Source organism: Panulirus ornatus, chromosome 43 (assembly GCF_036320965.1).
Source record: "Panulirus ornatus isolate Po-2019 chromosome 43, ASM3632096v1, whole genome shotgun sequence".
Taxonomy (NCBI): Eukaryota; Metazoa; Arthropoda; class Malacostraca; order Decapoda; family Palinuridae; genus Panulirus; species Panulirus ornatus.
The window spans coordinates 7,643,856-7,667,399 of NC_092266.1; the positions used below are offsets into that span (position 1 = coordinate 7,643,856).

The 23,544-nt window shown below is 45.5% G+C and overlaps 1 protein-coding gene across 2 annotated transcripts in view; it reads left to right on the top strand.

Moving 5' to 3' along the window:
- LOC139762571 (uncharacterized) overlaps positions 1-23,544 on the top strand; it is a 442,924-nt gene that overhangs the window by 399,082 nt on the left and 20,298 nt on the right. For both annotated transcript variants that reach the window (XM_071687600.1, XM_071687599.1), the window contains exons 3-4: positions 6,998-7,090; positions 16,814-17,012. In XM_071687600.1, coding sequence (XP_071543701.1) covers positions 6,998-7,090; positions 16,814-17,012 — 292 coding nt within the window. The remainder of the gene's footprint in view (positions 1-6,997; positions 7,091-16,813; positions 17,013-23,544) is intronic.

Below are 23,544 nucleotides of genomic sequence, written 5' to 3' on the forward strand. Positions count from 1 at the left end.
AGTATGAGAAAAAAAAAGAGAAAAAAAAAAAAAATATATATATATATATATATATATATATATATATATATATATATATATATATATATATATATATATATATATATATATATATATATATATATATATATATATATATATATATATATATATATATATATATATATATATACGTACACACTCATACTTATACATATACATACATATACACATACATATGCACATAATACATATACACATACATATACACAAAGATATATACACACATGTACATTGTCACACTTCTTCACCGTCATCCATTCCCGGCGCCACCCCGCCCCAACTGGAAACAACAAAAATACATGAATGAAAAAAAAATGCTGACATATGCTTTCCCTTCCTCTCCCCGACACGTGATCACTACCCCCTGCGTCTACGAGGTAGCGCTAGGAAAAGACAACAAAGGTCCCATTCGTTCACACTCAGTCTCTAGCTGTCATGTAATAATGCACCGAAACCACAGCTCCCTTTCCACATCCAGGCCCCACAGAACTTTCCATGGTTTACCCCAGACACTTCACATACCCTGGTTCAATCCATTAACAGCACGTCGACCCCGATATACCACATCGTTCTAATTCACTTTATTCCTTGCACGCCTTTCACCCTCCTGCATGTTCAGGCCCCGATCACTCAAAATCTTTTTCACTCCATCTTTCCACCTCCAATTTGGTCTCCCACTTCTCCTCGTTCCCTCCACCTCCGACACATATATCCTCTTGGTCAATCTTTCCTCACTCATTCTCTCCATGTGACCAAACCATTTCAAAACACCCTCTTCTGCTCTCTCAACCACGGTCTTTTTATTTCCACACATCTCTCTTACCCTTACGTTACTTACTCGATCAAACCACCTCACACTACACATTGTCCTCAAACATCTTATTTCCAATATATATATATATATATATATATATATATATATATATATATATATATATATATATATATATATATATATATATATATATATATATATATATATATATATATATATATATATATATATATATATATATATTTTCCCTGGGGATAGGGGAGAAAGAATACTTCCCACGTATTCCCTGCGTGTCCTAGAAGGCGACTTAAAGGGGAGGGAGCGGGGGGCTGGAAATCCTCCCCTCTCGTTTATTTTTAATTTTCCAAAAGAAGGAACAGAGAATTGGACCAGGTGAGGGTATTCCCTCAAAGGCCCAGTCCTCTGTTCTTAACGCTACCTCGCTAATGCGGGAAATGGCGAATAGTTTGAAAGAAAAAAAAAAAAGAAAATATATATATATATATATATATATATATATATATATATATATATATATATATATATATATATATATATATATATATATATATATATATATATAAGAGTAAATGTGAATAAGAGCAAGGTTATTAGGTACAGTAGGGTTGAGGGTCAAGTCAATTGGGAGGTGAGTTTGAATGGAGAAAAACTGGAGGAAGTGAAGTGTTTTAGATATCTGGGAGTGGATCTGGCAGCGGATGGAAACATGGAAGCGGAAGTGGATCATAGGGTGGGGGAGGGGACGAAAATTCTGGGGGCCTTGAGGAATGTGTGGAAGTCGAGAACATTATCTCGGAAAGCAAAAATGGGTATGTTTGAAGGAATAGTGGTTCCAACAATGTTGTATGGTTGCGAGGCGTGGGCTATGGATAGAGTTGTGCGCAGGAGGGTGGATGTGCTGGAAATGAGATGTTTGAGGACAATGTGTGGTGTGAGGTGGTTTGATCGAGTAAGTAACGTAAGGGTAAGAGAGATGTGTGGAAATAAAAAGAGCGTGGTTGAGAGAGCAGAAGAGGGTGTTTTGAAGTGGTTTGGGCACATGGAGAGAATGAGTGAGGAAAGATTGACCAAGAGGATATATGTGTCGGAGGTGGAGGGAACGAGGAGAAGAGGGAGACCAAATTGGAGGTGGAAAGATGGAGTGAAAAAGATTTTGTGTGATCGGGGCCTGAACATGCAGGAGGGTGAAAGGAGGGCAAGGAATAGAGTGAATTGGAGCGATGTGGTATACCGGGGTTGACGTGCTGTCAGTGGATTGAATCAAGGCATGTGAAGCGTCTGGGGTAAACCATGGAAAGCTGTGTAGGTATGTATATTTGCGTGTGTGGACGTATGTATATACATGTGTATGGGGGGGGTTGGGCCATTTCTTTCGTCTGTTTCCTTGCGCTACCTCGCAAACGCGGGAGACAGCGACAAAGTATAATAAAAAAAAAAATAAAAAAAAAAAAAAAATATATATATATATATATATATATATATATATATATATATATATATATATATATATATATATATATATATATATATATATATATATACCAGTCTCAAGTGGACGATGAATATCAACCGGGATTCGAACCCATACGGGCTTGACCCCGGGTGGCCTATAAATGCGTCATGGTCAGCAACGCTAACCGTTATATCGCTGAGGTGAACTGACTCTCACATGATCTACTGGGGGGGGGGCACCGTTACCCCCCCAGGTAACGCCCATCCTTGAAGGGGACCAATAACCACCTTTCCCATCCCTCGTTTTCTACTACTCTCTTCCATAGTGATGGCTGATAACTTTCCCATATCACTTTCCCATCATCATCACCCATTCCAATTGCTCTTCCACATACCATCCCACATCCTGCCTCTCCTTTCCCTGACGTAGTGTGTGTTATCATACCTTCCTGCTGACCAGTGTGTTATCATACCTTCCTGATGACCAGTGTGTTATCATACCTTCCTGCTGACCAGTGTGTTATCATACCTTCCTGCTGACCATTGTGTTATCATACCTTCCTGCTGACCAGTGTGTTATCATACCTTCCTGATGACCAGTGTGTTATCATACCTTCCTGATGACCAGTGTGTTATCATACCTTCCTGCTGACCAGTGTGCTATCATACCTTCCTGCTGACCAGTGTGTTATCATACCTTCCTGATGACCAGTGTGTTATCATACCTTCCTGCTGACCAGTGTGTTATCATACCTTCCTGCTGACCAGTGTGTTATCATACCTTCCTGCTGACCAGTGTGTTATCATACCTTCCTGCTGACCAGTGTGTTATCATACCTTCCTGCTGACCAGTGTGTTATCATACCTTCCTGCTGACCAGTGTGTTATCATACCTTCCTGATGACCAGTGTGTTATCATACCTTCCTGCTGACCAGTGTGTTATCATACCTTCCTGCTGACCAGTGTGTTATCATACCTTCCTGATGACCAGTGTGTTATCATACCTTCCTGCTGACCAGTGTGTTATCATACCTTCCTGATGACCAGTGTGTTATCATACCTTCCTGATGACCAGTGTGTTATCATACCTTCCTGCTGACCAGTGTGTTATCATACCTTCCTGATGACCAGTGTGTTATCATACCTTCCTGCTGACCTGTGTGTTATCATACCTTCCTGCTGACCAGTGTGTTATCATACCTTCCTGATGACCAGTGTGTTATCATACCTTCCTGCTGACCAGTGTGTTATCATACCTTCCTGCTGACCAGTGTGTTATCATACCTTCCTGCTGACCAGTGTGTTATCATACCTTCCTGCTGACCAGTGTGTTATCATACCTTCCTGATGACCAGTGTGTTATCATACCTTCCTGATGACCAGTGTGTTATCATACCTTCCTGCTGACCAGTGTGTTATCATACCTTCCTGCTGACCAGTGTGTTATCATACCTTCCTGATGACCAGTGTGTTATCATACCTTCCTGCTGACCAGTGTGTTATCATACCTTCCTGCTGACCAGTGTGTTATCATACCTTCCTGATGACCAGTGTGTTATCATACCTTCCTGCTGACCAGTGTGTTATCATACCTTCCTGATGACCAGTGTGTTATCATACCTTCCTGATGACCAGTGTGTTATCATACCTTCCTGCTGACCAGTGTGTTATCATACCTTCCTGATGACCAGTGTGTTATCATACCTTCCTGCTGACCAGTGTGTTATCATACCTTCCTGCTGACCAGTGTGTTATCATACCTTCCTGCTGACCAGTGTGTTATCATACCTTCCTGATGACCAGTGTGTTATCATACCTTCCTGATGACCAGTGTGTTATCATACCTTCCTGATGACCAGTGTGTTATCATACCTTCCTGCTGACCTGTGTGTTATCATACCTTCCTGATGACCAGTGTGTTATCATACCTTCCTGCTGACCAGTGTGTTATCATACCTTCCTGCTGACCAGTGTGTTATCATACCTTCCTGATGACCAGTGTGTTATCATACCTTCCTGCTGACCTGTGTGTTATCATACCTTCCTGCTGACCTGTGTGTTATCATACCTTCCTGATGACCAGTGTGTTATCATACCTTCCTGATGACCAGTGTGTTATCATACCTTCCTGCTGACCAGTGTGTTATCATACCTTCCTGATGACCAGTGTGTTATCATACCTTCCTGCTGACCAGTGTGTTATCATACCTTCCTGATGACCAGTGTGTTATCATACCTTCCTGCTGACCAGTGTGTTATCATACCTTCCTGATGACCAGTGTGTTATCATACCTTCCTGATGACCAGTGTGCTATCATACCTTCCTGCTGACCAGTGTGTTATCATACCTTTCTGCTGACCAGTGTGTTATCATACCTTCCTGCTGACCAGTGTGTTATCATACCTTCCTGATGACCAGTGTGTTATCATACCTTCCTGCTGACCAGTGTGTTATCATACCTTCCTGATGACCAGTGTGTTATCATACCTTCCTGCTGACCAGTGTGTTATCATACCTTCCTGTTGACCAGTGTGTTATCATACCTTCCTGTTGACCAGTGTGTTATCATACCTTCCTGCTGACCAGTGTGTTATCATACCTTCCTGATGACCAGTGTGTTATCATACCTTCCTGCTGACCAGTGTGTTATCATACCTTCCTGCTGACCAGTGTGTTATCATACCTTCCTGATGACCAGTGTGTTATCATACCTTCCTGCTGACCAGTGTGTTATCATACCTTCCTGATGACCAGTGTGTTATCATACCTTCCTGATGACCAGTGTGTTATCATACCTTCCTGTTGACCAGTGTGTTATCATACCTTCCTGCTGACCAGTGTGTTATCATACCTTCCTGCTGACCAGTGTGTTATCATACCTTCCTGCTGACCGGTCCACACTTCACCACAGGAAACTGAGATCAACAAAGTAATTGTCTTTCATTAATTAAGAATAAATATTAATTAACATGACAATTATTCCATTGTAATCAGTCAAATTAGAAATTATACTTCGTATACATATACTCTCTTACCCACTTCAGCGAGGTAGCGCCAGGAACTGGGTGTCTGGGCCTTTGAGGAATGATCCTCTCTTAGCTCCTTCCTCAGTTCCTAGATCAAGTGATAGTACAGGAGGGGAGGATGGACAGCCACACCCCCCCCTCGTAGTGACCTTTCACAATACGTACGAGACAGATGAGTGGTATGGCCTCTCCTGTATCGCCAGGGAGGAAGAACACAGAAGAACAGGAGAACAACAGAACATCATGGCCTCTCCTGTATCGCCAGGGAGGAAGAACACAGAAGAACAGGAGAACAACAGAACATCATGGCCTCTCCTGTATCGCCAGGGAGGAAGAACACAGAAGAACAGGAGAACAACAGAACATCATGGCCTCTCCTGTATCGCCAGGGAGGAAGAACACAGAAGAACAGGAGAACAACAGAACATCATGGCCTCTCCTGTATCGCCAGGGAGGAAGAACACAGAAGAACAGGAGAACAACAGAACATCATGGCCTCTCCTGTATCGCCAGGGAGGAAGAACACAGAAGAACAGGAGAACAACAGAACATCATGGCCTCTCCTGTATCGCCAGGGAGGAAGAACACAGAAGAACAGGAGAACAACAGAACATCATGGCCTCTCCTGTATCGCCAGGGAGGAAGAACACAGAAGAACAGGAGAACAACAGAACATCATGGCCTCTCCTGTATCGCCAGGGAGGAAGAACACAGAAGAACAGGAGAACAACAGAACATCATGGCCTCTCCTGTATCGCCAGGGAGGAAGAACACAGAAGAACAGGAGAACAACAGAACATCATGGCCTCTCCTGTATCGCCAGGGAGGAAGAACACAGAAGAACAGGAGAACAACAGAACATCATGACATCAGACATCAGAGAACAATGTATCGCCAGTTCTGCTATTTACGTCGAAGAAAACGGGAGACGTGAGTGAGTGTCGTGGACGAGCCCGACTCCAATATGGTATGAAGAACATGGCATGAAGAACAAGTTGATGAAGTGAAAATGCTGTTTGAATTTCCCCTCAGCAGCTGTTCACGTCCTTCTGTCTACTTGACGGGCAGAGACCATTACCAGGAAGTGGGTGGACTGCAGACCCTGGCAACAGACCCCTCTGGCAACAGCAGCAGGAGTACAGTGCTATAAAGAAAACGGGAGGAGCTCCTCCAGCAAAGGGGTCACAGAAATATTGAAGCAATTACAGTTAATTGTGTCCTTCCACCTTCGTCTAAGTGGAGGAACCATTAAGATTAATTAGGATTAATTATCTCCGTTATTGCCTTATGGAATTTATATATAAATAATAAAAAAATGTTTAATATTTATTGATATAAATTTATATCACAGCTTCACGAACCCATTGAATCAAAACTTTTTATTTATATAAAGTGTTTTCTTGATTGTCAAATTAAAAATGTGTCTTAATGTTGGTCTACATCTCCATGTAGACCAGCCAACTGTAGGTAAACTCTTGCTTTGGTTTACCCAAGTGACGCATGTCCGGTAAACCAACTCTCTCTCATGGTTTACATAGACACAAAGCCAGGAAATGATTCATAACACACAAGGAAATTAATAAGCGGTTGGGAGGTATTCAGTGTTCATACAGTGGTGTTGTGACGACGTAACGTAACGTAACGTAACACGTAACGTAACGCTTATGTTTCGCCCACAGTGTGTGATCTGCGTGAACGCGAAGGCCACCATGCAGACCTTCCCCTGTGGTCATCGCGTCGTGTGCCGGAAGTGCTTCGTGAAGACCATACAGGTGAGTGTAAACTGCCTCATACAGGTGAGTGTAAACTGCCTCATACAGGTGAGTGTAAACTGCATCATACAGGTGAGTGTAAACTGCCTCATACAGGTGAGTGTAAACTGCCTCATACAGGTGAGTGTAAACTGCCTCATACTGTGAATGTAAACTGCCTCATACAGGTGAGTGTAAACTGCCTCATACAGGTGGGTGTAAACTGCCTCATACAGGTGAGTGTAAACTGCCTCATACAGGTGAGTGTAAACTGCCTCATACAGGTGAGTGTAAACTGCCTCATACAGGTGAGTGTAAACTCCCTCATACTGTGAGTGTAAACTGCCTCATACAGGTGAGTGTAAACTGCCTCATACAGGTGAGTGTAAACTGCCTCATACAGGTGAGTGTAAACTGCATCATACAGGTGAGTGTAAACTGCCTCATACAGGTGAGTGTAAACTGCCTCATACAGTGAGTGTAAACTGCATCATACAGGTGAGTGTGAACTGCCTCGAACTGCGAGTGTAAACTGCCTCATACAGGTGAGTGTAAACTGCCTCATACAGGTGAGTGTAAACTGCCTCATACAGGTGAGTGTAAACTGCATCATACAGGTGAGTGTAAACTGCCTCATACAGGTGAGTGTAAACTGCATCATACAGGTGAATGTAAACTGCATCATACAGGTGAGTGTAAACTGCCTCATACAGTTGAGTGTAAACTGCCTCATACAGGTGAGTGTAAACTGCCGCATACTGTGAGTGTAAACTGCCTCATACAGTTGAGTGTAAACTGCATCATACTGAGTGTAAACTGCCTCATACAGGTGAGTGTAAACTGCCTCATACAGGTGAGTGTAAACTGCATCATACAGGTGAGTGTAAACTGCCTCACACAGGTGAGTGTAAACTGCCTCATACAGGTGAGTGTAAACTGCATCATACAGGTGAGTGTAAACTGCCTCATACTGTGAATGTAAACTGCCTCATGCAGGTGAGTGTAAACTGCCTCACACGGGTGAGTGCAAACTGCCTCATACAGGTGAGTGTAAACTGCCTCATACAGGTGAGTGTAAACTGCCTCATAACGGTGAGTGTAAACTGCCTCATACTGTGAGTGTAAACTACCTCATACAGGTGAGTGTAAACTGCCTCATACTGTGAGTGTAAACTGCATCATACAATGAGTGTAAACTGCATCATACAGGTGAGTGTAAACTGCATCATACAGGTGAGTGTAAACTGCCTCATACTGTGAGTGTAAACTGCATCATACAATGAGTGTAAACTGCATCATACAGGTGAGTGTAAACTGCCTCATACAGGTGAGTGTAAACTACCTCATACAGGTGAGTGTAAACTGCCTCATACAGGTGAGTGTAAACTGCCTCATACAGGTGAGTGTAAACTGCATCATACAGGCGAGTGTAAACTGCCTCATACTGTGAGTGTAAACTGCCTCATGCAGGTGAGTGTAAACTGCCTCACACAGGTGAGTGCAAACTGCCTCATACAGGTGGGTGTAAACTGCCTCATACAGGTGAGTGTAAACTGCCTCATACAGGTGAGTGTAAACTGCCTCATACTGTGAGTGTAAACTGCCTCATGCAGGTGAGTGTAACTGCCTCATACTGTGAGTGTAAACTGCCTCATACAGGTGAGTGTAAACTGCCTCATACAGGTGAGTGTAAACTGCCTCATTCTGTGAGTGTAAACACTGCCTCATACTGTGAGTGTAAACACTGCCTCATACTGTGAGTGTAAACACTGCCTCATCCTGTGAGTGTAAACACTGCCTCATACAGGTGAGTGTAAACTGCCTCATACAGGTGAGTGTAAACTGCCTCATACAGGTGAGTGTAAACTGCCTCATACTGTGAGTGTAAACACTGTCTCATACTGTGAGTGTAAACACTGCCTCATACTGTGAGTGTAAACACTGCCTCATACTGTGAGTGTAAACACTGCCTCATCCTGTGAGTGTAAACACTGCCTCATACTGTGAGTGTAAACACTGCCTCATACTGTGAGTGTAAACACTGCCTCATCCTGTGAGTGTAAACACTGCCTCACACAGTAGGTGTTGATGACTCTCAATACTTGGCTGACACATACACTCATTATTACCTGAGTCATCCACGTATGTTATCATCCACGTATGTTATCATCCACGTAGGTTATCATCCACGTATGTTATCATCCACGTAGGTTATCATCCACGTAGGTTATCATCCACGTAGGTTATCATCCACGTAGGTTATCATCCACGTATGTTATCAGGTCGAGAGATAAGACATGATAACACAAGCTGGGTCGGCCAGGTAGGTCTGGTGTTAAGCCAGGGAGGTGTAGTGTTAAGCCAGGTAGGTCTGGTGTTAAGCCAGGTAGGTCTGGTGTTATTAAGCCAGGTAGGTCTGGTGTTATTAAGCCAGGTAGGTCTGGTATTAAGCCAGGTAGGTCTGGTGTTAAGCCAGGTAGGTCTGGTGTTAAGCCAGGTAGGTCTGGTGTTAAGCCAGGCAGGTCCGGTGTTAACCCAGGTAGGTCTGGTGTTAAGCCAGGTAGGTCTGGTGTTAAGCCAGGTAGGTCCGGTGCTAAGCCAGGTAGGTCTAGTGTTAAGCCAGGTAGGTCTAGTGTTATTAAGCCAGGTAGGTCTGGTGTTAAGCCAGGTAGGTCTGGTGTTAAGCCAGGGAGGTCTAGTGTTAAGCCAGGTAGGTCTGGTGTTATTAAGCCAGGTAGGTCTGGTGTTAAGCCAGGTAGGTCTGGTGTTAAGCCAGGGAGGTCTAGTGTTAAGCCAGGTAGGTCTAATGTTAAGCCAGGAAGGTCTGGTGTTAAGCCAGGTAGGTCTGGCGTTAAGCCAGGGAGGTCTGGTGTTATTAAGCCAGGTAGGTCTGGTGTTAAGCCAGGTAGGTCTGGTGTTAAGCCAGGTAGGTCCGGTGCTAAGCCAGGTAGGTCTAGTGTTAAGCCAGGTAGGTCTGGTGTTATTAAGCCAGGTAGGTCTGGTGTTAAGCCAGGTAGGTCTGGTGTTAAGCCAGGGAGGTCTAGTGTTAAGCCAGGTAGGTCTAATGTTAAGCCAGGTAGGTCTGGTGTTAAGCCAGGTAGGTCTGGTGTTAAGCCAGGTAGTTCTGGTGTTAAGCCAGGCAGGTCTGGTGTTAAGCCAGGTAGGTCTGGTGTTAAGCCAGGTAGGTCTGGTGTTAAGCCAGGTAGGTCTGGTGTTAGGCCAAGTAGGTCTGGTGTTAAGCCAGGTAGGTCTGGTGCTAAGCCAGGCAGGTCTGGTGTTAAGCCAGGTAGGTCTAGTGTTAAGCCAGGTAGGTCTGGTGTTAAGCCAGGTAGGTCTGGTGTTAAGTAATGTCCACGCATTCCTCACGTGTCGTAGAAGGCGACTAAAGGGGACGGGAGCGGGGGGGGGCTAGAAACCCTCCCCTCCTTGTATTCTAACTTTCCAAACGGGGAAACAGAAGGAGTCACGCGAGGAGTGCTCATCCTCCTCGAAGGCTCAGATTGAGGTGTCTAAATGTGTGTGGATGTAACCAAGATGTGAAAAAAGGAGAGATAGGTAGTATGTTTGAGGAAAGGAACCTGGATGTTTTGGCTCTGAGTGAAACGAAGCTCAAGGGTAAAGGGGAAGAGTGGTTTGGGAATGTCTTGGGAGTAAAGTCAGGGGTTAGTGAGAGGACAAGAGCAAGGGAAGGAGTAGCAGTACTCCTGAAACAGGAGTGGTGGGAGTATGTGATAGAGTGTAAGAAAGTAAACTCTAGATTGATATGGGTAAGACTGAAAGTGGATGGAGATAGATGGGTGATTATTGGTGCATATGCACCTGGGCATGAGAAGAAAGATCATGAGAGGCAAGTGCTTTGGGAGCAGCTGAATGAGTGTGTTAGTGGTTTTGATGCACACGACCGGGTTATAGTGATGGGTGATTTGAATGCAAAGGTGAGTAATGTGGCAGTTGAGGGAATAATTGGTATACATGGGGTGTTCAGTGTTGTAAATGGAAATGGTGAAGAGCTTGTAGATTTATGTGCTGAAAAAGGACTGATGATTGGGAATACCTGGTTTAAAAAGCGAGATATACATAATTATACGTATGTAAGTAGGAGAGATGGCCAGAGAGCGTTATTGGATTACGTGTTAATTGATATGAGCGCGAAAGAGAGACTTTTGGATGTTAATGTGCTGAGAGGTGCAACTGGAGGGATGTCTGATCATTATCTTGTGGAGGCGAAGGTGAAGATTTGTAGAGGTTTTCAGCAAAGAAGAGAGAATGTTGGGGTGAAGAGAGTGGTGCGAGTAAGTGAGCTTGGGAAGGAGACTTGTGTGAGGAAGTACCAGGAGAGACTGAGTACAGAATGGATAAAGATGAGAACAAAGGAGGTAAGGGGAGTGGGGAAGAATGGGATGTATCTAGGGAAGCAGTGATGGCTTGTGCAAAAGATGCTTGTGGCATGAGAAGAGTGGGAGGTGGGCAGATTAGAAAGGGTAGTGAGTGGTGGGATGAAGAAGTAAGATTATTAGTGAAAGAGAAGAGAGAGGCATTTGGACGATTTTTGCGGGGAAATAATGCAAATGAGTGGGAGATGTATAAAAGAAAGAGACAGGAGGTCAAGAGAAAGGTGCAATAGGTGAAAAAGAGGGCAAATGAGAGTTGGGGTGAGAGAGTATCATTAAGTTTTAGGGAGAATAAAAAGATGTTTTGGAAGGAGGTAAATAAAAGTGCGCAAGACAAGGGAACAAATGGGAACTTCAGTAAAGGGGGCAAATGGGGAGGTGATAACAAGTAGTGGTGATGTGAGAAGGAGATGGAGTGAGTATTTTGAAGGTTTGTTGAATGTGTTTGATGATAGAGTGGCAGATATAGGGTGTTTTGATCGAGGTGGTGTGCAAAGTGAGAGGGTTAGGAAACATGATTTGGTAAACAGAGAAGAGGTAGTAGAAGCTTTGCGGAAGATGAAAGCAAGCAAGGCAGCGGGTTTGGATGGTATTGCAGTGGAATTTATTTAAAAAGGGGGTGACTGTATTGTTGACTGGTTGGTAAGGTTATTCAATGTTTGTATGACTCATGGTGAGGTGCCTGAGGATTGGTGGAATGCGTGCATAGTGCCATTGTACAAAGGCAAAGGGGATAAGAGTGAGTGCTCAAATTACAGAGGTATAAGTTTGTTGAGTATTCCTGGTAAATTATATGGGAGGGTATTGATTGAGAGGGTGAAGGCATGTACAGAGCATCAGATTGGAGAAGAGCAGTGTGGTTTCAGAAGTGGTAGAGGATGTGTGGATCAGGTGTTTGCTTTGAAGAATGTATGCGAGAAATACTTAGAAAAGCAAATGGATTTGTATGTAGCATTTATGGATCTGGAGAAGGCATATAATAGAGTTGAGAGAGATGGTCTGTGGAAGGTATTAAGAATATATGGGGTGGGAGGCAAGTTGTTAGAAGCAGTGAAGTTTTTATCGAGGATGTAAGGCATGTGTACGTGTAGGAAGAGAGGAGAGTGATTGGTTCTCAGTGAATGTAGGTTTGCGGCAGGAGTGCGTGATGTCTCCATGGTTGTTTAATTTGTTTATGGATGGGGTTGTTAGGGAGGTGAATGCAAGAGTCTTGGAAAGAGGGGCAAGTATGGAGTCTGTTGTGGATGAGAGAGCTTGAGAAGTGAGTCAGTTATTGTTCGCTGATGATACAGCGCTGGTGGCTGATTCATGTGAGAAACTGCAGAAGCTGGTGACTGAGTTTGGTAAAGTGTGTGAAAAAAGAAAGCTGAGAGTAAATGTGAATAAGAGCAAGGTTATTAGTTTCAGTAGGATTGAGGGACAAGACAATTGGGAGGTAAGTTTGAATGGAGAAAAACTGGAGGAAGTGAAGTGTTTTAGATATCTGGGAGTGGATCTGGCAGCGGATGGAACCATGGAAGCGGAAGTGAATCATAGGGTGGGGGAGGGGCAAAAGTTCTGGGAGCACTGAAAAATGTGTGGAAGTCGAAAACGTTATCTTGGAAAGCAAAAATGGGTATGTTTGAAGGAATAGTGGTTCCAACAATGTTATGTGGTTGCGAGGCGTGGACTATAGATAGAGTTGTGCGGAGGAGGGTGGATGTGCTGGAAATGAGATGTTTGAGGACAATATGTGGTGTGAGGTGGTTTGATCGAGTAAGTAACGTAAGGGTAAGAGAGATGTGTGGAAATAAAAAGAGCGTGGTTGAGAGAGCAGAAGAGGGTGTTTTGAAATGGTTTGGTCACATGGAGAGAATGAGTGAGGAAAGATTGACAAAGAGGATATATGTGTCGGAGGTGAAGGGAACGAGAAGTGGGAGACCAAATTGGAGGTGGAGAGATGGAGTGAAAAAGATCTTGAGTGATCGGGGCCTGGACATGCAGGAGGGTAAAAGGCGTGCAAGGAATAGAGCGAATTGGAACGATGTGGTATACCGGGGTCGACGTGCTGTCAATGGATTGAACCAGGGCATGTGAAACGTCTGGGGTAAACCATGGAAAGTTCTGTGGGGCCTGAATGTGGAAAGGGAGCTGTGGTTTTGGTGCATTATTACATGACAGCTAGAGACTGAGTGTGAACGAATGGGACCTTTGTTGTCTGTCTTTTCCTAGCGCTACCTCGCACACATGAGGGGGGAGGGGGTGGTTATTTCATGTGTGGCGGGGTGGCGATGGGAATGAATAAAGGCAGACAGTATGAATTGTGTACATGTGTATATATGTATATGTCTGTGTGTGTGTATATATATGTATACGTTAAGATGTATAGTATGGTATAGTATGATTCCTTCATTATTCCTTCATGATTCCCTCGTGATTCCTCCATGATTTCCGCATGATTCCTTCATGATCCCTTCATGATTCCTTCATGATTCCTTCATGATTCCTTCATGATTCCTTTGTGAATACTCCATGATTCTCTCATGATTCTTTCATGATTCCTTCATGATTCCTTCATGATTCCTTCATGATTCTCTCATGATTCTTTCATGATTCCTTCATGGTTACTTTGTGAATCCTCCATTATTCTCTCATGATTCCTTCATGATTCCTTCATGATTCCTTCATGATTCCTTCATGATTCCTTCATGATTCTCTCATGATTCTTTCATGATTCCTTCATGATTCCTTCATGATTCCTTCATGATTCTCTCATGATTCTTTCATGATTCCTTCATGGTTACTTTGTGAATCCTCCATTATTCTCTCATGATTCCTTCATGATTCCTTCATGATTCCTTCATGATTCCTTCATGATTCCTTCATGATTCCTTCATGATTCCTTCATGATTCTTTCATGATTCCTTCATGATTCCTTCATGATTCCTTCATGATTCCTTCATGATTCCTTCATGATTCCTTCATGATTCCTTCATGATTCCTTCATGATTCTTTCATGATTCCTTCATGATTCCTTCATGATTCCTTCATGATTCCTTCATGATTCTCTTCATGATTCTTTCATGATTCCTTCATGATTCCTTCATGATTCCTTCATGATTCCTTCATGATTCTCTCATGATTCTTTCATGATTCCTTCATGATTCCTTCATGATTCCTTCATGATTCCTTCATGATTCCTTCATGATTCTTCATGATTCCTTCATGATTCCTTCATGATTCCTTCATGATTCCTTCATGATTCCTTCATGATTCTCTCATGATTCTTTCATGATTCCTTCATGATTCCTTCATGATTCCTTCATGATTCCTTCATGATTCTCTCATGATTCTTTCATGATTCCTTCATGATTCCTTCATGATTCCTTCATGATTCCTTCATGATTCCTTCATGATTCTCTCATGATTCCTTCATGATTCTTCATGATTCTTCATGATTCCTTCATGATTCCTTCATGATTCCTTCATGATTCTCTCATGATTCCTTCATGATTCCTTCATGATTCCTTCATGATTCCTTCATGATTCCTTCATGATTCTCTCATGATTCTTTCATGATTCCTTCATGATTCCTTCATGATTCCTTCATGATTCCTTCATGATTCCTTCATGATTCTCTCATGATTCTTTCATGATTCCTTCATGATTACTTTGTGAATCCTCCATTATTCTCTCATGATTCCTTCATGATTCCTTCATGATTCCTTCATGATTCTCTCATGATTCTTTCATGATTCCTTCATGGTTACTTTGTGAATCCTCCATTATTCTCTCATGATTCCTTCATGATTCCTTCATGATTCCTTCATGATTCTTTCATGATTCCTTCATGATTCCTTCATGATTCCTTCATGATTCTCTCATGATTCTTTCATGATTCCTTCATGATTCCTTCATGATTCCTTCATGATTCCTTCATGATTCTCTCATGATTCTTTCATGATTCCTTCATGGTTACTTTGTGAATCCTCCATTATTCTCTCATGATTCCTTCATGATTCCTTCATGATTCCTTCATGATTCCTTCATGATTCTTTCATGATTCCTTCATGATTCCTTCATGATTCTTTTATGATTCCTTCATGATTTTTCAGTATGTGTGTCTCAGTGTGCCACCTGGTCAGGTGGGGTGATCATATACAAGATGGTAATGGGTGACCTGGACAGGTGGGGTGATGGTGATCATATACAAGATGGTAATGGGTGACCTGGACAGGTGGGGTGATGGTGATCATATACATGATGGTAATGGGTGACCTGGACAGGTGGGGGTGATGGTGATCATATACAAGATGGTAATGGTGACCTGGACAGGTGGGGTGATGGTGATCATATACAGATGGTAATGGGTGACCTGACAGGTGGGGTGATGGTGATCATATACATGATGGTAATGGGTGACCTGGACAGGTGGGGTGATGGTGATCATATACATCAGATGGATACATGAGGTTGGGACCTGGACAGGTGGGGTGATGGTGATCATATACATGATGGTAATGGGTGACCTGGACAGGTGGGGTGATGGTGATCATATACATGATGGTAATGGGTGACCTGGACAGGTGGGGTGATGGTGATCATATACAAGATGGTAATGGGTGACCTGGACAGGTGGGTGATGGTGATCATATACAAGATGTAATGGGTGACCTGGACAGGTGGGTGATGGTGATCATATACATGATGGTAATGGGTGACCTGGACAGGTGGGGTGATGGTGATCATATACAAGATGGTAATGGGTGACCTGGACAGGTGGGGTGATGGTGATCATATACAAGATGGTAATGGGTGACCTGGACAGGTGGGGTGATGGTGATCATATACAAGATGGTAATGGGTGACCTGGACAGGTGGGGTGATGGTGATCATATACAAGATGGTAATGGGTGACCTGGACAGGTGGGGTGATGGTGATCATATACAAGATGGTAATGGGTGACCTGGACAGGTGGGGTGATGGTGATCATATACAAGATGGTAATGGGTGACCTGGACAGGTGGGGTGATGGTGATCATATACATGATGGTAATGGGTGACCTGGACAGGTGGGGTGATGGTGATCATATACATGATGGTAATGGGTGACCTGGACAGGTGGGGTGATGGTGATCATATACATGATGGTAATGGGTGACCTGGACAGGTGGGGTGATGGTGATCATATACAAGCTGGTAATGGGTGACCTGGACAGGTGGGGTGATGGGTGACCATATACATGATGGTAATGGGTGACCTGGACAGGTGGGGTGATGGGTGACCATATACATGATGGTAATGGGTGACCTGGACAGGTGGGGTAATGGGTGACCATATACATGATGGTAATGGGTGACCTGGTTCGGCAGGTGGCTGTGAGCCAGCGTCTGCTCCCGCTCCGGTGTGTCGTGTGCCGCGCCAAGATCCTACGCCTCCGGCAGGCGCGTGACGCGCCCTTCCCCACGTCTGTGTCACAGTACTCCATGGCTGCCGTGGCTGCGTCAGCCAGGTGTATGCCCAACTCCTCCTCCCTCTACTCCTTCGGATCCGGGTCCTCTGGCATCTCAGGTGTGTACCAAGCTTAGCTGACCCATGGCTGCTGCTTCTTCTCTCTGGCATCTCAGGTGTGTACCAAGCTTAGCTGACCCATGGCTGCTTCTTCTCTGACTCAGGTGTGTACCAAGCTTAGCTGACCCATGGCTGCTTCTTCTCTGACTCAGGTGTGTACCAAGCTTAGCTGACCCATGGCTGCTTCTTCTCTCTGACATCTCAGGTGTGTACCAAGCTTAGCTGACCCATGGCTGCTTCTTCTCTGACTCAGGTGTGTACCAAGCTTAGCTGACCCATGGCTGCTTCTTCTCTGACTCAGGTGTGTACCAAGCTTAGCTGACCCATGGCTGCTTCTTCTCTCTGACATCTCAGGTGTGTACCAAGCTTAGCTGGCCCATGGCTGCTGCTTCTCTCTGGCATCTCAGGTGTTTACCAAGCTTAGCTGACCCATGGCTTCCTCTCTGACTCAGGTGTGTACCAAGCTTAGCTGACCCATGGCTGCTTCTTCTCTTTGACTCAGGTGTGTACCAAGCTTAGCTGACCCATGGCTGCTTCTTCTCTCTGGCATCTCAGGTGTGTACCAAGCTTAGCTGACCCATGGCTGCTTCTTCTCTCTGGCATCTCAGGTGTGTACCAAGCTTAGCTGACCCATGGCTGCTTCTTCTTCTCTCTGGCTTCTCAGGTGTGTACCAAGCTTAGCTGATCCATGGCTGCTTCTTCTCTGACTCAGGTGTGTACCAAGCTTAGCTGACCCATGGCTGCTTCTTCTCTGACTCAGGTGTGTACCAAGCTTAGCTGACCCATGGCTGCTTCTTCTCTGACTCAGGTGTGTACCAAGCTCAGCTGACCCATGGCTGCTTCTTCTCTCTGGCATCTCAGGTGTGTCCCAAGCTTAGCTGACCCATGGCTTCCTCTCTGACTCAGGTGTGTACCAAGCTTAGCTGACCCATGGCTGCTTCTTCTCTGACTCAGGTGTGTACCAAGCTTAGCTGATCCATGGCTGCTTCTTCTCTGACTCAGGTGTGTACCAAGCTTAGCTGACCCATGGCTGTTTCTTCTCTGACTCAGGTGTGTACCAAGCTTAGCTGACCCATGGCTGCTGCTTCTCTGACTCAGGTGTGTACCAAGCTTAGCTGACCCATGGCTGCTTCTTCTCTCTGGCATCTCAGGTGTGTACCAAGCTTAGCTGACCCATGGCTGCTTCTTCTCTCTGGCATCTCAGGTGTGTACCAAGCTTAGCTGACCCATGGCTGCTTCTTCTCTGACTCAGGTGTGTACCAAGCTTAGCTGACCCATGGCTGCTTCTTCTCTCTGGCATCTCAGGTGTGTACCAAGCTTAGCTGACCTATTGCTGCTTCTTCTCTGACTCAGGTGTGTACCAAGCTTAGCTGGCCCATGGCTGCTTCTTCTCTCTGGCATCTCAGGTGTGTACCAAGCTTAGCTGACCCATGGCTGCTGCTTCTCTGACTCAGGTGTGTACCAAGCTTAGCTGACCCATGGCTGCTTCTTCTCTGACTCAGGTGTGTACCAAGCTTAGCTGACCCATGGCTGCTTCTTCTCTGGCATCTCAGGTGTGTACCAAGCTTAGCTGACCCATGGCTGCTTCTTCTCTGACTCAGGTGTGTACCAAGCTTAGCTGACCCATGGCTGCTTCTTCTCTGGCATCTCAGGTGTGTACCAAGCTTAGCTGGCCCATGGCTGCTTCTTCTCTGGCATCTCAGGTGTGTACCAAGCTTAGCTGACCCATGGCTGCTTCTTCTCTGGCATCTCAGGTGTGTACCAAGCTTAGCTGGCCTATAGCTCCTTCTCTGACTCAGGTGTGTACCAAGCTTAGCTGACCCATGGCTGCTTCTTCTCTGGCATCTCAGGTGTGTACCAAGCTTAGCTGACCCATGGCTGCTTCTCTGGCATCTCAGGTGTGCACCAAGCTTAGCTGACCCATGGCTGCTTCTTCTCTCTGGCATCTCAGGTGTGTACCAAGCTTAGCTGACCCATGGCTGCTTCTCTGGCATCTCAGGTGTGTACCAAGCTTAGCTGACCCATGGCTGCTTCTTCTTCTCTCTGGCTTCTCAGGTGTGTACCAAGCTTAGCTGACCCATGGCTGCTTCTTCTCTGACTCAGGTGTGTACCAAGCTTAGCTGACCCATGGCTGCTTCTTCTCTGACTCAGGTGTGTACCAAGCTTAGCTGACCCATGGCTGCTTCTTCTCTCTGACATCTCAGGTGTGTACCAAGCTTAGCTGACCCATGGCTTCTCTGACTCAGGTGTGTACCAAGCTTAGCTAACCCATGGCTGCTTCTTCTCTGACTCAGGTGTGTACCAAGCTTAGCTGACCCATGGCCTTCTTCTCTGACTCAGGTGTGTACTAAGCTTAGCTGACCCATGGCCTTCTCTGACTCAGGTGTGTACCAAGCTTAGCTGACCCATGACCTTCTCTGACTCAGGTGTGTACTAAGTTTAGCTGACCCATGGCCTTCTCTGACTCAGGTGTGTACCAAGCTTAGCTGACCCATGGCTCCTTCTCTGACTCAGGTGTGTACCAAGCTTAGCTGACCCATGGCTACTTCTTCTCTGACTCAGGTGTGTACCAAGCTTAGCTGACCCATGGCTCCTTCTCTGACTCAGGTGTGTACCAAGCTTAGCTGGCCTATAGCTCCTTCTCTGACTCAGGTGTGTACCAAGCTTAGCTGACCCATGGCTGCTTCTTCTCTTTGACTCAGGTGTGTACCAAGCTTAGCTGACCCATGGCTGCTTCTTCTCTTTGACTCAGGTGTGTACCAAGCTTAGCTGACCCATGGCTGCTTCTTCTCTGGCATCTCAGGTGTGTACCAAGCTTAGCTGACCCATGGCTGCTTCTTCTCTTTGACTCAGGTGTGTACCAAGCTTAGCTGACCCATGGCTACTTCTTCTCTGACTCAGGTGTGTACCAAGCTTAGCTGACCCATGGCTGCTTCTTCTCTGACTTTCCAGGTCACTAGAAAGTAGGGGTTTAACGAAGATGTGTTCCTGGGTTAAACGAATATGTATTCCTGGGTTTAACTATGGTATGTCTGGGTTTAACTAAGGTGTGTCTGGGTTTAATCATTCTTGGTTAACTATGGTGTGTCTGGGTTTAATTATGGTGTGTTTAGGTTTAACTAGTGTGTCTGTGTTTAACTAGTGTGTCTGGGTTTAACTAAGGTGTGTCTGGGTTAACTATGGTGTGTCTGGGTTTAACTATTTTGTGACTGGGTTTAACTAAGGTGTGTGTGGGTTTAACTATGGTGTGTCTGGGTTTAACTATGATGTGACTGGGTTGAACTAAGATGTTCCTGGGTTTAACTATGGTGTGTCTGGGTTTAACTATGGCGTGACTGGGTTTAACTAAGATGTTCCTGGGTTTAACTATGGTGTGTCTGGGTTGTGACCGTGTGGGGAAGACCCCTCGTGAAGCAGACCACTTCTATGGTCTTTGTGACGGTGTGGGGAAGACCCGCTCGTGATTAATCATAGGGTCTTTCCGAAGGTTTATGGATGAGCCAAAATCACGTACAATCATTCAGTAACTTTGATACAAGATGACGGGAAGTACACGGACAGGAAGACAGGAAGTACGCGGATAGGAAGATAGGAAGTACACGGACAGGAAGACAGGAAGTACACGGACAGGAAGACAGGAAGTAAACGGACAGGAAGACAGGAAGTACACGGACAGGAAGACAGGAAGTACGCGGATAGGAAGATAGGAAGTACACGGACAGGAAGACAGGAAGTACACGGACAGGAAGACAGGAAGTACAACACGGACAGGAAGACAGGAAGTACGCGGATAGGAAGATAGGAAGTACACGGACAGGAAGACAGGAAGTACACGGACAGGAAGACAGGAAGTACAACACGGACAGGAAGACAGGAAGTACACGGACAGGGAGACAGGAAGTACACGGACAGGAAGACAGGAAGTACACGGACAGGAAGACAGGAAGTACAACACGGACAGGAAGACAGGAAGTACAACACGGACAGGAAGACAGGAAGTACACGGACAGGAAGACAGGAAGTACACGGACAGGAAGACAGGAAGTACGCGGATAGGAAGACAGGAAGTACACGGACAGGAAGACAGGAAGTACACGGACAGGAAGACAGAAAGTACAACACGGACAGGAAGACAGAAAGTACACGGACAGGAAGACAGGAAGTACACGGACAGGAAGACAGGAAGTACACGGACAGGAAGACAGGAAGTACACGGACAGGAAGATAGGAGGTACACGGACAGGAAGACAGGAAGTACACGGACAGGAAGACAGGAAGTACACGGACAGGAAGACAGGAAGTACACGGACAGGAAGACAGGAAGTACACGGACAGGAAGACAGGAAGTACACGGACAGAAAGACAGGAAGTACACGGACAGGAAGGCAGGAAGTACACGGACAGGAAGACAAGAAGTACACGGACAGGAAGACAGGAAGTACACCACGGACAGGAAGACAGGAAGTACAACACGGACAGGAAGACAGGAAATACACGGACAGGAAGACAGGAAGTACACGGACAGGAAGACAGGAAGTACACGGACAGGAAGACAGGAAGTACGCGGATAGGAAGATAGGAAGTACACGGACAGGAAGACAGGAAGTACACGGACAGGAAGACAGGAAGTACAACACGGACAGGAAGACAGGAAGTACGCGGATAGGAAGATAGGAAGTACACGGACAGGAAGACAGGAAGTACACGGACAGGAAGACAGGAAGTACAACACGGACAGGAAGACAGGAAGTACACGGACAGGGAGACAGGAAGTACACGGACAGGAAGACAGGAAGTACACGGACAGGAAGACAGGAAGTACAACACGGACAGGAAGACAGGAAGTACAACACGGACAGGAAGACAGGAAGTACACGGACAGGAAGACAGGAAGTACACGGACAGGAAGACAGGAAGTACGCGGATAGGAAGACAGGAAGTACACGGACAGGAAGACAGGAAGTACACGGACAGGAAGACAGAAAGTACAACACGGACAGGAAGACAGAAAGTACACGGACAGGAAGACAGGAAGTACACGGACAGGAAGACAGGAAGTACACGGACAGGAAGACAAGAAGTACACGGACAGGAAGATAGGAAGTACACGGACAGGAAGACAGGAAGTACACGGACAGGAAGACAGGAAGTACACGGACAGGAAGACAGGAAGTACACGGACAGAAAGACAGGAAGTACACGGACAGGAAGGCAGGAAGTACACGGACAGGAAGACAAGAAGTACACGGACAGGAAGACAGGAAGTACACCACGGACAGGAAGACAGGAAGTACAACACGGACAGGAAGACAGGAAATACACGGACAGGAAGACAGGAAGTACACGGACTGGAAGACAGGAAGTACAACACGGACAGGAAGACAGGAAGTACAACACGGACAGGAAGACAGGAAGTACAAGGACAGGAAGAGAGGAAGTACACCACGGACAGGAAGACAGGAAGTACAACACGGACAGGAAGACAGGAAGTACACCACGGACAGGAAGACAGGAAGTACACCACGGACAGGAAGACAGGAAGTACAACACGGACAGGAAGACAGGAAGTACACCACGGACTGCAAGACAGGAAGTACACCACGGACAGGAAGACAGGAAGTACACGGACAGGAAGACAGGAAGTACACCACGGACAGGAAGACAGGAAGTACACGGACAGGGAAACAGGAAATACACGGACAGGAAGACAGGAAGTACACGGACAGGAAGGCAGGAAGTACAACACGGACAGGAAGACAGGAAGTACAACACGGACAGGAAGACAGGAAGTACAAGGACAGGAAGAGAGGAAGTACACCACGGACAGGAAGACAGGAAGTACAACACGGACAGGAAGACAGGAAGTACACCATGGACAGGAAGACGGGAAGTACACCACGGACAGGAAGACAGGAAGTACAAGGACAGGAAGACAGGAAGTACACCACGGACTGGAAGACAGGAAGTACACCACGGACAGGAAGACAGGAAGTACACCATGGACAGGAAGACAGGAAGCACAAGGACAGGAAGAGAGGAAGTACACCACGGACTGGAAGACAGGAAGTACACCACGGACAGGAAGACAGGAAGTACAACACGGACAGGAAGACAGGAAGTACAAGGACAGGAAGAGAGGAAGTACACCACGGACTGGAAGACAGGAAGTACACCACGGACAGGAAGACAGGAAGTACACGGACAGGAAGAACTGATTTTGTAGAGGAATTAACTTTTAAATTCCGTTTGCTTGAGTCTGCCCAAAACCCAACTCCATTTTCTCTTTTACGCCCCATCGTTGTATTAGGAGTGACTATCATACATCGTTGTATTAGGAGTGAATATCATACATCGTTGTATTAGGAGTGACTATCATATCTATATATCGTTGTATTAGGAGTGAATATCATACATCGTTGTATTAGGAGTGGCTATCATATCTATACATCGTTGTATTAGGAGTGACTATCATACATCGCTGTATTAGGAGTGACTATCATATCTATACATCGTTGTATTAGGAGTGACTATC